This window comes from Eutrigla gurnardus (assembly GCF_963514095.1).
Source record: "Eutrigla gurnardus genome assembly, chromosome: 15".
NCBI classification, from domain to species: Eukaryota; Metazoa; Chordata; class Actinopteri; order Perciformes; family Triglidae; genus Eutrigla; species Eutrigla gurnardus.
The window spans coordinates 9,611,314-9,629,009 of NC_139938.1; the positions used below are offsets into that span (position 1 = coordinate 9,611,314).

The 17,696-nt window shown below is 39.2% G+C and overlaps 1 protein-coding gene across 1 annotated transcript in view; it reads left to right on the forward strand.

Annotated features, from left to right (window-relative positions):
* LOC311025272 (uncharacterized protein) overlaps positions 1-17,696 on the forward strand; it is a gene marked incomplete at its 3' end in the record, with an annotated part of 54,901 nt that overhangs the window by 3,316 nt on the left and 33,889 nt on the right. Inside the window, exon 5 of the mRNA XM_084028120.1 lies at positions 1,962-5,523. Coding sequence (XP_083884246.1) covers positions 1,962-5,523 — 3,562 coding nt within the window. The remainder of the gene's footprint in view (positions 1-1,961; positions 5,524-17,696) is intronic.

Below are 17,696 nucleotides of genomic sequence, written 5' to 3' on the forward strand. Positions count from 1 at the left end.
ACCGAATTAAGACTCTCTCAAACTTGATTTTAGAGGCTAGTTCCACCTGGTCCACTTACATAAACTGGAAGCAGCTGGACATTAATAAGGCATCCTTTTTAGAAAGAAATGATTCCGCAAAGTCATCTCCGTCTATTCTATGGGAAACAGGTTAAGCCGTTTTAAGAAGTATATTCATTTAATTCTCCACTTCTCAAAAAAAAAAGAAAAGAACAACACAAAAATGAACCAGAACTGAAAACGTCAATGTATGTTCAACAGAGGAAACACAAAAAAAGAAGGAAATATATATTTAAATTAAATGAAATCAAAAATAAGAAAACTTGATTCCTAATGCATGGACTCCAGCAAGAACTTTTTTTTCACTACAACAAAATCTGGAAAATACCTAGCAAATCTAATCAAACAAAGTAAGGAAAAAGACCATCTCCACCATGTAGGACTCCAAACCAACACAATATCAACTCATATCTCAATAATATGACTTACCACAGCTCACTCCTGACCAAATAGCCATACTTAATACATCAATAACAGAGAATGACAAATCATCAGGGTCTGATGGCTTCCCAGCTGAGTTCTATAGACATGTCTGGTCCATTCTGGCCCCACCCTTCAATAGACTCATAACTGAAATAAAACAGAACACAAGGTTTCCAAAATACATGAACACAGCCACAATTCCACTGCTTCTCAAACCCAACAAATATCTGTGAGAACCATCAAGCTACTGCACAATTTCTCTCCTTAATGTGGATGTTAAAATCATGACTAAAACTCTCCCTCACAGATTAGAAAAAGAAAAAGAAGACTTGCAGCACCATGTTTTTATCACTATCATCCAAAACAAAAATCCATCGTCTACCGCTTATCCTGTATCCTGCCAAAGCAGGGTTCACCCAGGACAGGTAACCAGTCTATCGCAGGGCCAACATGTAGAGACAGACAGTCAGGGTTGGCATGTAGAGACAGACAGGTAACCAGTCTATCACAGGGCCGGCATGTAGAGACAGACAGTCTATCACAGGTCCGACATGCAGACAGATAGGTAACCAGTCTATTACATATTTCTTTAAATAACTCCATATATAGTTTGATGATGTTGTTGTTACAGTAGCACATACTAACGTAACAAACCTTTACTCTTTGAGTATATATAAGGACCATGCAAGTCTAATTCTGACTTCTCTCCATCAGCAGAGATTCCTCCTGTATTCATTAGTGTATCAGTGTTTACTTTAGTAGAGCCTCTGTTTTAACCTCTGTTCGCTGACGTTCATGTTGAAACAGTGTGTAAAGACACTCTAGGAGTCGAATACGTTTCTGAGTTTAGGGAACTCAACCTTTTAAAAACTTAAAAGGTTGAAAAAGGTTTATTTTATGTAAAATTACAGTATTACTCTAATAAGAGACATTAAATGTGGACATTGATATCAAATCACCTCTGCGTCCTAAGCTATCTATCAAGTTCAAATGTCTAATTTCAGTGTACAGTGACCTCAATAATAAGCACACTCTCTTGGCAAAAGGAACACATGATCACTGGGCTGCATCCCATTGGCCAACAGTTCTCTGTCTGGCTCTAATCATTGTAACCAGGAAGAGCTGAGATTAACAACGCCTACAATATAATGTAGAGATGAAGATATTGATCAGAAAACAATTTCTCAACACTCCCAGTATGAATATGAGGAAGATGTACTGGGAGACATCATTCATTTATGGTGACTGTTGAGTCGTATCAGTACGAGCCTGAAATTCCGTAAGACTGGTATGACGCTTTAGTGGTCTGGTGTTATTACTTTAACATACAGTATGTGCTGCCTGCCACAGGAACATGATAGTCAGTTAAATGATTCTGGGACGCATAATTATAACAACTTTTGTGAATAAGAAGTTTAAGTGTAAGTGTTAAGTTGTTGACCAACTTTGTTGCAATGACAATTCTTTTCTTTGTGAAGGATAAGATGACTTTGCTGAAATATCAGCTCAGCAAATGGATACCGACAGAATCTGCCATTAAAAATACTTTTTTGGAGAATACATCAAAACTTCAAGAACCACAGAAAGAAACAAATAGAGGCCCTCTCACAGATCGAACATTTGAAATTCCAACAGAGGGAGGTGAAGGAGTAAAAGATGAAATGACTAAAGAAACTATGTCTTTCCAACAATGTATTCAATTAAAAGACAAGCATCAAAATGAAGTAATAAAAGAAATGGAGCATCTACATTTAGAGGACAAACAGAGAAAACAATTCCATATGCGCGCAGTGGAAATGATGGAAGAGCAGAATGTTTTCTTTCAGACAGAAATTCATGAAGAACCATTGATGGATAATGATGATCAGACGAAACTAGTGATACAAGTGAGAGAAAAGGAAGAAGTGGAAAAGCAGATGTCCAAACTAAAGGAGATGGAGGAGAACACCAGGGAGCAAATAAAGGATGCTATGGAGAACATGGAGGGAAAAAAACAAGAGATTAAAAAGCTCATTATGGAAGTAAATGCGCTGCAGAGTCAGAAACCAGAGACCTTAAAAATGTTAGAAAACATCAATGTTTTTAAATGTGAAATAGTTAAATACGAAGGGAAAGTGCCAAACCAGGAGAATGGCAATATGGCAAAGCAAGAAGTCATTGATGATGTTCAGAAGCTAAAACAATGTCAGGAGTCAAGAGAAAATATACAGACACATATTGACGTGATAGATGGGGTTTCTGATAAAAAAGACATGGAGAGTGCTGATATACACAAACTTAGGGCAGAAATTTATAGAACTCGGCAAATCATAAGGCTAGTAAAACCAGAACTTGAAAACCAAGCCGAAGAAACTGATATTGACCAACATCACAAGGATGAAGACAGTGAAACTGAAGGATTGCTAAAAGACATGAAACAATTCCAAGAGCTGTTGAAACTTGCACAAGCTGTAATGAGGAAAAGTGAAATGCATCTGAAAACTGCAGAGAAAAAACAAAAAAGAAAACTGGATCAGAGATTGGAGAAATTTTTGAAAGAGAGAGATGAATTTGACATCTTAAGGATAAAAGTGCAGAGACAAACTGAAGTGACTGAGCAGAAGTTGGAGAAGATGGCAAAAATGAAGGGCACCATAGACACAATTGCTGCCAAGATGAAACAGAAACGTGAAGACATGGAAATTATTAAGAAGAAGATCGAAGTAAACCTGAGAAATTTGGAAGACCAGAACCAAAAAATTGAGGCTACAAAACAAAAACTGGAACAGAGCCATTCTTTAATAGCCAAGGGGAGAGTTGACATTGAAAAAATCAACAATGATATCAGGAAAACAAAGGAAAGAGAATTGGTTTTGGAAAGTACTGAGAGAGAGGAGGATGACATGAAGAAACGTGACATGGCAGAAACGGATGCAAAAAAGGACAAAATAAAGAAAGTAATGGACAAAGAAACTGAGAAAATGAAAAATGAAATCTTCAGACTCAGATCAGAAAAGGAAAAAATGGAGATGGATGTAAAACTGGCAATGGACAGTGTGGATAAGAAGAACTGTGAAATTCAACAACTGAAAAGCGTTATTAACGAGAAAGATAAACAAAAGTCTGATAGAGAAGAGATTGAAATGCTGAAACAACAGATTGGAGGAGAGAGGGAGAATGTAAGAATAGAAAGACAACAAGCTGAGGCAGAAATTGACAAGATGGAGTGTTTAAGGGAGAGTATGAAAAGACAGAAGCAGGAACTTGATGAGAAAAAAATGAGAGAGATTGAGGAATTGGTTGACATGAGGAAACATATCCTAAAAGAAAAGCATGAAGTTGAAATCAGACTAGAAGAAGTTAAAAAAGAAAGAAGAGAGATGGAAGTGTTGAAGTCTGAGTTAGAGATCCAAAAAAGAGAAAAACAAAAGATGACCCAAAAAGAGAAGGAAGTTAAAAAGATGGTGACTGATGTCAAAGGAGCAAAAGACTCCCTCAAGAGGGAGACCGAACGGAGGAAGAAAGAGCTGGACCAGCGACTGGAGATGATCAACAGAGAGAGGGATGAACTGGAGATCATGAAACTTAAGATGCAAAGAGAAAAGGATAGCGATGAGTCCAGGACGGCACCGCTCGCAAAAGTTCAAAATCAGAAGCAATGCGAACTAATTAAGACATTAATGGATAAATTTCAAGTCATGAAAAAACAGAGTGAAGTGGTGAACGGCAAAATGAAAGATGAAAACTGGCACATACAGGCTCTGGGAATAAGCATAAAACAGGGAAGAGAGGAAGTGGAAAATATCAAGATGGAGATTCAAAAACAAAGGGGAATGATGGCATGTGCTTTAAAGAACATGCAACAAAGGAAAACACGTTTAGAGCAACAGATAATAAAAGAGCAAAAATCACAAGAAAAAGAACATCAGAGAACCAAAGAGAAATCAGAAGAGTTAGTGCTGCAAGAGAAAAAGCTGGGAAATAAAAAGAAGTTTCTCAAAGCAGAGGATATGATGCTCAACCATGAACGACAGAAAGAGAAGCAAGAATGCAAAGCAATGAAGAGACCGATTACTGATAAGAGAAGAGAGGACAGATTAAAAATCCCAAGAACTGAAAGAAAACTAGTGCAGAAGGACGAATATGAAACAAAAGAAAAGGAAATCGAAAGTGGAAAAGGGGAAAATGAACAAGAGGTGAACATTAAAGATAAGGCAGTCATTATAACAACAGAAATACAATTGCATGATAAACCTGAAATTTTACCAGAAAAAGAGAGACTAGGAAGTAAACTGAAACCAAATCTTGAGTTGATAGAATCAGCTTCCAGAAATCTACACCTCAGAAAACACAGAGACCTCAAAGACCACTCTGGAACAGAACAGTTGATAGACAAACATGAATTTGAATCAGGCAAAGTGAAACATGATGTCCATGGAGAACTTCCCAAGTTAGGAAGTGAATGTGAAGAACATGACAAAAACAAGCAACAAGAGAGAGAGCTTCTCAAACAGATGAGGAGTAGTACTGACGTTGACAAAAGAGATATCAACAAACTAAACGCAGAGCTGAAGGAAGACAGAGAGGATCTGGATAGAGACAGACAGAAGATGGACAAAGACAAACTGGACTTGGAGCTGATGAGGTCAGACATCCTGAAACAAAGAAACCGATTAGAACAAGACATAAAAGAAGAAAGTAACAATCTGGAAATCATGAAGACTGGGCTACAAAAGCAGCAAGAACATGCAGATGGTCAGTTTGAGGAGATAAACAGAGAGAAAAGCAACATGAAACATCTGGCACTTCAGCTTCAGACTGAAAAAGACAAACTTGAGAAGATCATGAATATGATTAACTTAAAACATAATGAACAAGAACTCAGAGAAAACCAGTTAGAAAGACAGGCTCTAGAACTAGCAACCAGTAGGAACAGTGTACTGGCAGATAGAGAAGAACTGGAACGTTTGAAGAAAGAGCTGAACGAAAAGAAAGAGGAGGTTGAAGCTGCCATCAAGACCATGAGTGAAGAGAGAGAACAACTCAATCAGATGAGGAGTAGTACTGACGTGGAAAAACCAGATATCAACAAACTAAAGGCGGAGCTGAAGCAAGACAGAGAGGATCTGGATAGAGACAGACAGAAGATGGACAAAGACAAACTGGACTTGGAGCTGATGAGGTCAGACATCCTGAAACAAAGAAACCGATTAGAACAAGACATAAAAGAGGAAAGTAACAATCTGGAAATCATGAAGACTGAGCTACAAAAGCAGCAAGAACATGCAGATGGTCAGTTTGAGGAGATAAACAGAGAGAAAAGCAACATGAAACATCTGACACTTCAGCTTCAGACTGAAAAAGACAAACTTGAGAAGATCATGAATATGATTAACTTAAAACATAATGAACAAGAACTCAGAGAAAACCAGTTAGAAAGACAGGCTCTAGAACTAGCAACCAGTAGGAACAGTGTACTGGCAGATAGAGAAGAACTGGAACGTTTGAAGAAAGAGCTGAACGAAAAGAAAGAGGAGGTTGAAGCTGCCATCAAGACCATGAGTGAAGAGAGAGAACAACTCAATCAGATGAGGAGTAGTACTGACGTGGAAAAACCAGATATCAACAAACTAAAGGCGGAGCTGAAGCAAGACAGAGAGGATCTGGATAGAGACAGACAGAAGATGGACAAAGACAAACTGGACTTGGAGCTGATGAGGTCAGACATCCTGAAACAAAGAAACCGATTAGAACAAGACATAAAAGAGGAAAGTAACAATCTGGAAATCATGAAGACTGAGCTACAAAAGCAGCAAGAACATGCAGATGGTCAGTTTGAGGAGATAAACAGAGAGAAAAGCAACATGAAACATCTGACACTTCAGCTTCAGACTGAAAAAGACAAACTTCAGAAGATCATGAATATGATTAACTTAAAACATAATGAACAAGAACTCAGAGAAAACCAGCTAGAAAGACAAACTCTAGAACTAGCCACCAGTAGGAACAGTGTACTGGCAGATAGAGAAGAACTGGATCGTTTGAAGAAAGATATCAACGAAAAGAAAGAGGAGGTTGAAGCTGCCATCAAGACCATGAGCGAAGAGAGAGAACAACTCAATCAGATGAGGAGTAGTACTGACGTGGACAAAAGAGATATCAACAAACTAAAGGCAGAGCTGAAGCTAGACAGCGAGGATCTGGATAGAGACAGACAGAAGATGGACAAAGACAAACTGGACTTGGAGCTGTTACGGTCAGACATCCTGAAACAAAGAAACCGATTAGAACAAGACATAAAAGAGGAAAGTAACAATCTGGAAATCATGAAGACTGAGCTGCAAAAGCAGCAAGAACATGCAGATGGTCAGTTTGAGGAGATAAACAGAGAGAAAAGCAACATGAAACATCTGGCACTTCAGCTTCAGACTGAAAAAGACAAACTTCAGAAGATCATGAATATGATTAACTTAAAACATAATGAACAAGAACTCAGAGAAAACCAGTTAGAAAGACAAACTCTAGAACTAGAAACCAGTAGGAACAGTGTACTGGCAGATAGAGAAGAACTGGAACGTTTGAAGAAAGAGCTGAACGAAAAGAAAGAGGAGGTTGAAGCTGCCATCAACACCATGAGCGAAGAGAGAGAACAATTCAATCAGATGAGGAGTAGTACTGACGTGGACAAAAGAGATATCAACAAACTAAACGCTGAGCTGAAGCAAGACAGAGAGGATCTGGATAGAAACAGACAGAAGATGGACAAAGACAAACTGGACATGGAGCTGATGAGGTCAGACATCCTGAAACAAAGAAACCGATTAGAACAAGATATCAAAGAGGAAAGTAACAATCTGGAAATCATGAAGACTGAGCTACAAAAGCAGCAAGAACATGCAGATGGTCAGTTTGAGGAGATAAACAGAGAGCAAAGCAACATGAAACATCTGGCACTTCAGCTTCAGACTGAAAAAGACAAACTTGAGAAGATCATGAATATGATTAACTTAAAACATAATGAACAAGAACTCAGAGAAAACCAGTTAGAAAGACAAATTCTAGAACTAGCCACCAGTAGGAACAGTGTACTGGCAGATAGAGAAGAACTGGATCGTTTGAAGAAAGATCTCAACGAAAAGAAAGAGGAGGTTGAAGCTGCCATCAAGACCATGAGTGAAGAGAGAGAACAACTCAATCAGATGAGGAGTAGTACTGACGTGGAAAAACCAGATATCAACAAACTAAAGGCGGAGCTGAAGCAAGACAGAGAGGATCTGGATAGAGACAGACGGAAGATGGACAAAGACCAACTGGACTTGGAGCTGTTACGGTCAGACATCCTGAAACACAGAAACCGATTAGAACAAGATATCAAAGAGGAAAGTAACAATCTGGAAATCATGAAGACTGAGCTACAAAAGCAGCAAGAACATGCAGATGGTCAGTTTGAGGAGATAAACAGAGAGAAAAGCAACATGAAAAATCTGACACTTCAGCTTCAGACTGAAAAAGATAAACTTCAGAAGATCATGAATATGATTAACTTAAAACATAATGAACAAGAACTCAGAGAAAACCAATTAGAAAGACAAACTCTAGAACTAGCCACCAGTAGGAACAGTGTACTGGCAGATAGAGAAGAACTGGATCGTTTGAAGAAAGATCTCAACGAAAAGAAAGAGGAGTTTGAAGCTGCCATCAAGACCATGAACGAAGAGAGAGAACAATTCAATCAGATGAGGAGTAGTACTGACGTGGACAAAAGAGATATCATCAAACTAAAGGCAGAGCTGAAGCAAGACAAAGAGGATCTGGATAGAAACAGACAGAAGATGGACAAAGACAAACTGGACTTGGAGCTGATGAGGTCAGACATCCTGAAACAAAGAAACCGATTAGAACAAGACATAAAAGAGGAATGTAACAATCTGGAAATCATGAAGACTGAGCTACAAAAGCAGCAAGAACATGCAGATGGTCAGTTTGAGGAGATAAACAGAGAGCAAAGCAACATGAAACATCTGGCACTTCAGCTTCAGACTGAAAAAGACAAACTTCAGAAGATCATGAATATGATTAACTTAAAACATAATGAACAAGAACTCAGAGAAAACCAGTTAGAAAGACAAATTCTAGAACTAGCGACCAGTAGGAACAGTGTACTGGCAGATAGAGAAGAACTGGATCGTTTGAAGAAAGATCTCAACGAAAAGAAAGAGGAGGTTGAAGCTGCCATCAAGACCATGAGTGAAGAGAGAGAACAACTCAATCAGATGAGGAGTAGTACTGACGTGGAAAAACCAGATATCAACAAACTAAAGGCGGAGCTGAAGCAAGACAGAGAGGATCTGGATAGAGACAGACGGAAGATGGACAAAGACCAACTGGACTTGGAGCTGTTACGGTCAGACATCCTGAAACACAGAAACCGATTAGAACAAGATATCAAAGAGGAAAGTAACAATCTGGAAATCATGAAGACTGAGCTACAAAAGCAGCAAGAACATGCAGATGGTCAGTTTGAGGAGATAAACAGAGAGAAAAGCAACATGAAAAATCTGACACTTCAGCTTCAGACTGAAAAAGATAAACTTCAGAAGATCATGAATATGATTAACTTAAAACATAATGAACAAGAACTCAGAGAAAACCAATTAGAAAGACAAACTCTAGAACTAGCCACCAGTAGGAACAGTGTACTGGCAGATAGAGAAGAACTGGATCGTTTGAAGAAAGATCTCAACGAAAAGAAAGAGGAGTTTGAAGCTGCCATCAAGACCATGAACGAAGAGAGAGAACAATTCAATCAGATGAGGAGTAGTACTGACGTGGACAAAAGAGATATCATCAAACTAAAGGCAGAGCTGAAGCAAGACAAAGAGGATCTGGATAGAAACAGACAGAAGATGGACAAAGACAAACTGGACTTGGAGCTGATGAGGTCAGACATCCTGAAACAAAGAAACCGATTAGAACAAGACATAAAAGAGGAATGTAACAATCTGGAAATCATGAAGACTGAGCTACAAAAGCAGCAAGAACATGCAGATGGTCAGTTTGAGGAGATAAACAGAGAGCAAAGCAACATGAAACATCTGGCACTTCAGCTTCAGACTGAAAAAGACAAACTTCAGAAGATCATGAATATGATTAACTTAAAACATAATGAACAAGAACTCAGAGAAAACCAGTTAGAAAGACAAACTCTAGAACTAGCCACCAGTAGGAACAGTGTACTGGGAGATAGAGAAGAACTGGATCGTTTGAAGAAAGATCTCAACGAAAAGAAAGAGGAGGTTGAAGCTGCCATCAAGACCATGAGTGAAGAGAGAGAACAACTCAATCAGATGAGGAGTAGTACTGACGTGGAAAAAACAGATATCAACAAACTAAAGGCGGAGCTGAAGCAAGACAGAGAGGATCTGGATAGAGACAGACGGAAGATGGACAAAGACCAACTGGACTTGGAGCTGTTACGGTCAGACATCCTGAAACAAAGAAACCGATTAGAACAAGATATCAAAGAGGAAAGTAACAATCTGGAAATCATGAAGACTGAGCTACAAAAGCAGCAAGAACATGCAGATGGTCAGTTTGAGGAGATAAACAGAGAGCAAAGCAACATGAAACATCTGGCACTTCAGCTTCAGACTGAAAAAGACAAACTTGAGAAGATCATGAATATGATTAACTTAAAACATAATGAACAAGAACTCAGAGAAAACCAGTTAGAAAGACAAACTCTAGAACTAGCAACCAGTAGGAACAGTTTACTGGCAGATAGAGAAGAACTGGAACGTTTGAAGAAAGAGCTGAACGAAAAGAAAGAGGAGGTTGAAGCTGCCATCAAGACCATGAACGAAGAGAGAGAACAATTCAATCAGATGAGGAGTAGTACTGACGTGGACAAAAGAGATATCAACAAACTAAACGCAGAGCTGAAGCAAGACAGAGAGGATCTGGATAGAAACAGACAGAAGATTGACAAAGACCAACTGGACTTGGAGCTGTTACGGTCAGACATCCTGAAACAAAGAAACCGATTAGAACAAGACATAAAAGAGGAAAGTAACAATCTGGAAATCATGAAGACTGAGCTACAAAAGCAGCAAGAACATGCAGATGGTCAGTTTGAGGAGATAAACAGAGAGAGAAGCAACATGAAACATCTGGCACTTCAGCTTCAGACTGAAAAAGACAAACTTGAGAAGATCATGAATATGATTAACTTAAAACATAATGAACAAGAACTCAGAGAAAACCAGCTAGAAAGACAAACTCTAGAACTAGCCACCAGTAGGAACAGTGTACTGGCAGATAGAGAAGAACTGGATCGTTTGAAGAAAGATCTCAACGAAAAGAAAGAGGAGGTTGAAGCTGCCATCAAGACCATGAGTGAAGAGAGAGAACTTCTCAATCAGATGAGGAGTAGTACTGACGTGGACAAAAGAGATATCAACAAACTAAAGGCAGAGCTGAAGCAACACAAAGAGGATCTGGATAGAGACAGACAGAAGATGGACAAAGACCAACTGGACTTGGAGCTGTTACGGTCAGACATCCTGAAACAAAGAAACCGATTAGAACAAGACATCAAAGAGCAAAGTAACAATCTGGAAATCATGAAGACTGAGCTACAAAAGCAGAAAGAACATGCAGATGGTCAGTTTGAGGAGATAAACAGAGAGCAAAGCAACATGAAACATCTGGCACTTCAGCTTCAGACTGAAAAAGACAAACTTCAGAAGATCATGAATATGATTAACTTAAAACATAATGAACAAGAACTCAGAGAAAACCAGTTAGAAAGACAAACTCTAGAACTAGCAACCAGTAGGAACAGTTTATTGGCAGATAGAGAAGAACTGGAACGTTTGAAGAAAGAGCTGAACGAAAAGAAAGAGGAGGTTGAAGCTGCCATCAACACCATGAGCGAAGAGAGAGAACAATTCAATCAGATGAGGAGTAGTACTGACGTGGACAAAAGAGATATCAACAAACTAAAGGCAGAGCTGAAGCAACACAAAGAGGATCTGGATAGAGACAGACAGAAGATGGACAAAGACCAACTGGACTTGGAGCTGTTACGGTCAGACATCCTGAAACAAAGAAACCGATTAGAACAAGACATCAAAGAGCAAAGTAACAATCTGGAAATCATGAAGACTGAGCTACAAAAGCAGAAAGAACATGCAGATGGTCAGTTTGAGGAGATAAACAGAGAGCAAAGCAACATGAAACATCTGGCACTTCAGCTTCAGACTGAAAAAGACAAACTTCAGAAGATCATGAATATGATTAACTTAAAACATAATGAACAAGAACTCAGAGAACACCAGTTAGAAAGACAAACTCTAGAACTAGAAACCAGTAAGAACAGTGTACTGGCAGATAGAGAAGAACTGGATCGTTTGAAGAAAGAGCTGAACGAAAAGAAAGAGGAGGTTGAAGCTGCCATCAAGACCATGAGTGAAGAGAGAGAACAACTCAATCAGATGAGGAGTAGTACTGACGTGGAAAAACCAGATATCAACAAACTAAAGGCGGAGCTGAAGCAAGACAGAGAGGATCTGGATAGAGACAGACAGAAGATGGACAAAGACAAACTGGACTTGGAGCTGATGAGGTCAGACATCCTGAAACAAAGAAACCGATTAGAACAAGACATAAAAGAGGAAAGTAACAATCTGGAAATCATGAAGACTGAGCTACAAAAGCAGCAAGAACATGCAGATGGTCAGTTTGAGGAGATAAACAGAGAGAAAAGCAATGTGAAACATCTGACACTTCAGCTTCAGACTGAAAAAGACAAACTTCAGAAGATCATGAATATGATTAACTTAAAACATAATGAACAAGAACTCAGAGAAAACCAGCTAGAAAGACAAACTCTAGAACTAGCCACCAGTAGGAACAGTGTACTGGCAGATAGAGAAGAACTGGATCGTTTGAAGAAAGATATCAACGAAAAGAAAGAGGAGGTTGAAGCTGCCATCAAGACCATGAGCGAAGAGAGAGAACAACTCAATCAGATGAGGAGTAGTACTGACGTGGACAAAAGAGATATCAACAAACTAAAGGCAGAGCTGAAGCTAGACAGAGAGGATCTGGATAGAAACAGACAGAAGATGGACAAAGACAAACTGGACATGGAGCTGATGAGGTCAGACATCCTGAAACAAAGAAACCGATTAGAACAAGATATCAAAGAGGAAAGTAACAATCTGGAAATCATGAAGACTGAGCTACAAAAGCAGCAAGAACATGCAGATGGTCAGTTTGAGGAGATAAACAGAGAGCAAAGCAACATGAAACATCTGGCACTTCAGCTTCAGACTGAAAAAGACAAACTTGAGAAGATCATGAATATGATTAACTTAAAACATAATGAACAAGAACTCAGAGAAAACCAGTTAGAAAGACAAATTCTAGAACTAGCGACCAGTAGGAACAGTGTACTGGCAGATAGAGAAGAACTGGATCGTTTGAAGAAAGATCTCAACGAAAAGAAAGAGGAGGTTGAAGCTGCCATCAAGACCATGAGTGAAGAGAGAGAACAACTCAATCAGATGAGGAGTAGTACTGACGTGGAAAAACCAGAAATCAACAAACTAAAGGCGGAGTTGAAGCAAGACAGAGAGGATCTGGATAGAGACAGACGGAAGATGGACAAAGACCAACTGGACTTGGAGCTGTTACGGTCAGACATCCTGAAACACAGAAACCGATTAGAACAAGATATCAAAGAGGAAAGTAACAATCTGGAAATCATGAAGACTGAGCTACAAAAGCAGCAAGAACATGCAGATGGTCAGTTTGAGGAGATAAACAGAGAGAAAAGCAACATGAAAAATCTGACACTTCAGCTTCAGACTGAAAAAGATAAACTTCAGAAGATCATGAATATGATTAACTTAAAACATAATGAACAAGAACTCAGAGAAAACCAATTAGAAAGACAAACTCTAGAACTAGCCACCAGTAGGAACAGTGTACTGGCAGATAGAGAAGAACTGGATCGTTTGAAGAAAGATCTCAACGAAAAGAAAGAGGAGTTTGAAGCTGCCATCAAGACCATGAACGAAGAGAGAGAACAATTCAATCAGATGAGGAGTAGTACTGACGTGGACAAAAGAGATATCAACAAACTAAACGCAGAGCTGAAGCAAGACAGAGAGGATCTGGATAGAAACAGACAGAAGATGGACAAAGACAAACTGGACTTGGAGCTGATGAGGTCAGACATCCTGAAACAAAGAAACCGATTAGAACAAGACATAAAAGAGGAATGTAACAATCTGGAAATCATGAAGACTGAGCTACAAAAGCAGCAAGAACATGCAGATGGTCAGTTTGAGGAGATAAACAGAGAGCAAAGCAACATGAAACATCTGGCACTTCAGCTTCAGACTGAAAAAGACAAACTTCAGAAGATCATGAATATGATTAACTTAAAACATAATGAACAAGAACTCAGAGAAAACCAGTTAGAAAGACAAACTCTAGAACTAGCCACCAGTAGGAACAGTGTACTGGCAGATAGAGAAGAACTGGATTGTTTGAAGAAAGATCTCAACGAAAAGAAAGAGGAGGTTGAAGCTGCCATCAAGACCATGAGTGAAGAGAGAGAACAACTCAATCAGATGAGGAGTAGTACTGACGTGGAAAAACCAGATATCAACAAACTAAAGGCGGAGCTGAAGCAAGACAGAGAGGATGTGGATAGAGACAGACGGAAGATGGACAAAGACCAACTGGACTTGGAGCTGTTACGGTCAGACATCCTGAAACAAAGAAACCGATTAGAACAAGATATCAAAGAGGAAAGTAACAATCTGGAAATCATGAAGACTGAGCTACAAAAGCAGCAAGAACATGCAGATGGTCAGTTTGAGGAGATAAACAGAGAGCAAAGCAACATGAAACATCTGGCACTTCAGCTTCAGACTGAAAAAGACAAACTTGAGAAGATCATGAATATGATTAACTTAAAACATAATGAACAAGAACTCAGAGAAAACCAGTTAGAAAGACAAACTCTAGAACTAGCAACCAGTAGGAACAGTTTACTGGCAGATAGAGAAGAACTGGAACGTTTGAAGAAAGAGCTGAACGAAAAGAAAGAGGAGGTTGAAGCTGCCATCAAGACCATGAGCGAAGAGAGAGAACAATTCAATCAGATGAGGAGTAGTACTGACGTGGACAAAAGAGATATCAACAAACTAAACGCAGAGCTGAAGCAAGACAGAGAGGATCTGGATAGAAACAGACAGAAGATTGACAAAGACCAACTGGACTTGGAGCTGTTACGGTCAGACATCCTGAAACAAAGAAACCGATTAGAACAAGACATAAAAGAGGAAAGTAACAATCTGGAAATCATGAAGACTGAGCTACAAAAGCAGCAAGAACATGCAGATGGTCAGTTTGAGGAGATAAACAGAGAGAGAAGCAACATGAAACATCTGGCACTTCAGCTTCAGACTGAAAAAGACAAACTTGAGAAGATCATGGATATGATTAACTTAAAACATAATGAACAAGAACTCAGAGAAAACCAGCTAGAAAGACAAACTCTAGAACTAGCCACCAGTAGGAACAGTGTACTGGCAGATAGAGAAGAACTGGATCGTTTGAAGAAAGATCTCAACGAAAAGAAAGAGGAGGTTGAAGCTGCCATCAAGACCATGAGTGAAGAGAGAGAACTTCTCAATCAGATGAGGAGTAGTACTGACGTGGACAAAAGAGATATCAACAAACTAAAGGCAGAGCTGAAGCAACACAAAGAGGATCTGGATAGAGACAGACAGAAGATGGACAAAGACCAACTGGACTTGGAGCTGTTACGGTCAGACATCCTGAAACAAAGAAACCGATTAGAACAAGACATCAAAGAGGAAAGTAACAATCTGGAAATCATGAAGACTGAGCTACAAAAGCAGAAAGAACATGCAGATGGTCAGTTTGAGGAGATAAACAGAGAGCAAAGCAACATGAAACATCTGGCACTTCAGCTTCAGACTGAAAAAGACAAACTTCAGAAGATCATGAATATGATTAACTTAAAACATAATGAACAAGAACTCAGAGAAAACCAGTTAGAAAGACAAACTCTAGAACTAGCCACCAGTAGGAACAGTGTACTGGCAGATAGAGAAGAACTGGATCGTTTGAAGAAAGATCTCAACGAAAAGAAAGAGGAGGTTGAAGCTGCCATCAACACCATGAGCGAAGAGAGAGAACAATTCAATCAGATGAGGAGTAGTACTGACGTGGACAAAAGAGATATCAACAAACTAAACGCTGAGCTGAAGCAAGACAGAGAGGATCTGGATAGAAACAGACAGAAGATGGACAAAGACAAACTGGACATGGAGCTGATGAGGTCAGACATCCTGAAACAAAGAAACCGACTAGAACAAGATATCAAAGAGGAAAGTAACAATCTGGAAATCATGAAGACTGAGCTACAAAAGCAGCAAGAACATGCAGATGGTCAGTTTGAGGAGATAAACAGAGAGAAAAGCAACATGAAAAATCTGACACTTCAGCTTCAGACTGAAAAAGATAAACTTCAGAAGATCATGAATATGATTAACTTAAAACATAATGAACAAGAACTCAGAGAAAACCAATTAGAAAGACAAACTCTAGAACTAGCCACCAGTAGGAACAGTGTACTGGCAGATAGAGAAGAACTGGATCGTTTGAAGAAAGATCTCAACGAAAAGAAAGAGGAGTTTGAAGCTGCCATCAAGACCATGAACGAAGAGAGAGAACAATTCAATCAGATGAGGAGTAGTACTGACGTGGACAAAAGAGATATCAACAAACTAAACGCAGAGCTGAAGCAAGACAGAGAGGATCTGGATAGAAACAGACAGAAGATGGACAAAGACAAACTGGACTTGGAGCTGATGAGGTCAGACATCCTGAAACAAAGAAACCGATTAGAACAAGACATAAAAGAGGAATGTAACAATCTGGAAATCATGAAGACTGAGCTACAAAAGCAGCAAGAACATGCAGATGGTCAGTTTGAGGAGATAAACAGAGAGCAAAGCAACATGAAACATCTGGCACTTCAGCTTCAGACTGAAAAAGACAAACTTCAGAAGATCATGAATATGATTAACTTAAAACATAATGAACAAGAACTCAGAGAAAACCAGTTAGAAAGACAAACTCTAGAACTAGCCACCAGTAGGAACAGTGTACTGGCAGATAGAGAAGAACTGGATTGTTTGAAGAAAGATCTCAACGAAAAGAAAGAGGAGGTTGAAGCTGCCATCAAGACCATGAGTGAAGAGAGAGAACAACTCAATCAGATGAGGAGTAGTACTGACGTGGAAAAACCAGATATCAACAAACTAAAGGCGGAGCTGAAGCAAGACAGAGAGGATGTGGATAGAGACAGACGGAAGATGGACAAAGACCAACTGGACTTGGAGCTGTTACGGTCAGACATCCTGAAACAAAGAAACCGATTAGAACAAGATATCAAAGAGGAAAGTAACAATCTGGAAATCATGAAGACTGAGCTACAAAAGCAGCAAGAACATGCAGATGGTCAGTTTGAGGAGATAAACAGAGAGCAAAGCAACATGAAACATCTGGCACTTCAGCTTCAGACTGAAAAAGACAAACTTGAGAAGATCATGAATATGATTAACTTAAAACATAATGAACAAGAACTCAGAGAAAACCAGTTAGAAAGACAAACTCTAGAACTAGCAACCAGTAGGAACAGTTTACTGGCAGATAGAGAAGAACTGGAACGTTTGAAGAAAGAGCTGAACGAAAAGAAAGAGGAGGTTGAAGCTGCCATCAAGACCATGAGCGAAGAGAGAGAACAATTCAATCAGATGAGGAGTAGTACTGACGTGGACAAAAGAGATATCAACAAACTAAACGCAGAGCTGAAGCAAGACAGAGAGGATCTGGATAGAAACAGACAGAAGATTGACAAAGACCAACTGGACTTGGAGCTGTTACGGTCAGACATCCTGAAACAAAGAAACCGATTAGAACAAGACATAAAAGAGGAAAGTAACAATCTGGAAATCATGAAGACTGAGCTACAAAAGCAGCAAGAACATGCAGATGGTCAGTTTGAGGAGATAAACAGAGAGAGAAGCAACATGAAACATCTGGCACTTCAGCTTCAGACTGAAAAAGACAAACTTGAGAAGATCATGGATATGATTAACTTAAAACATAATGAACAAGAACTC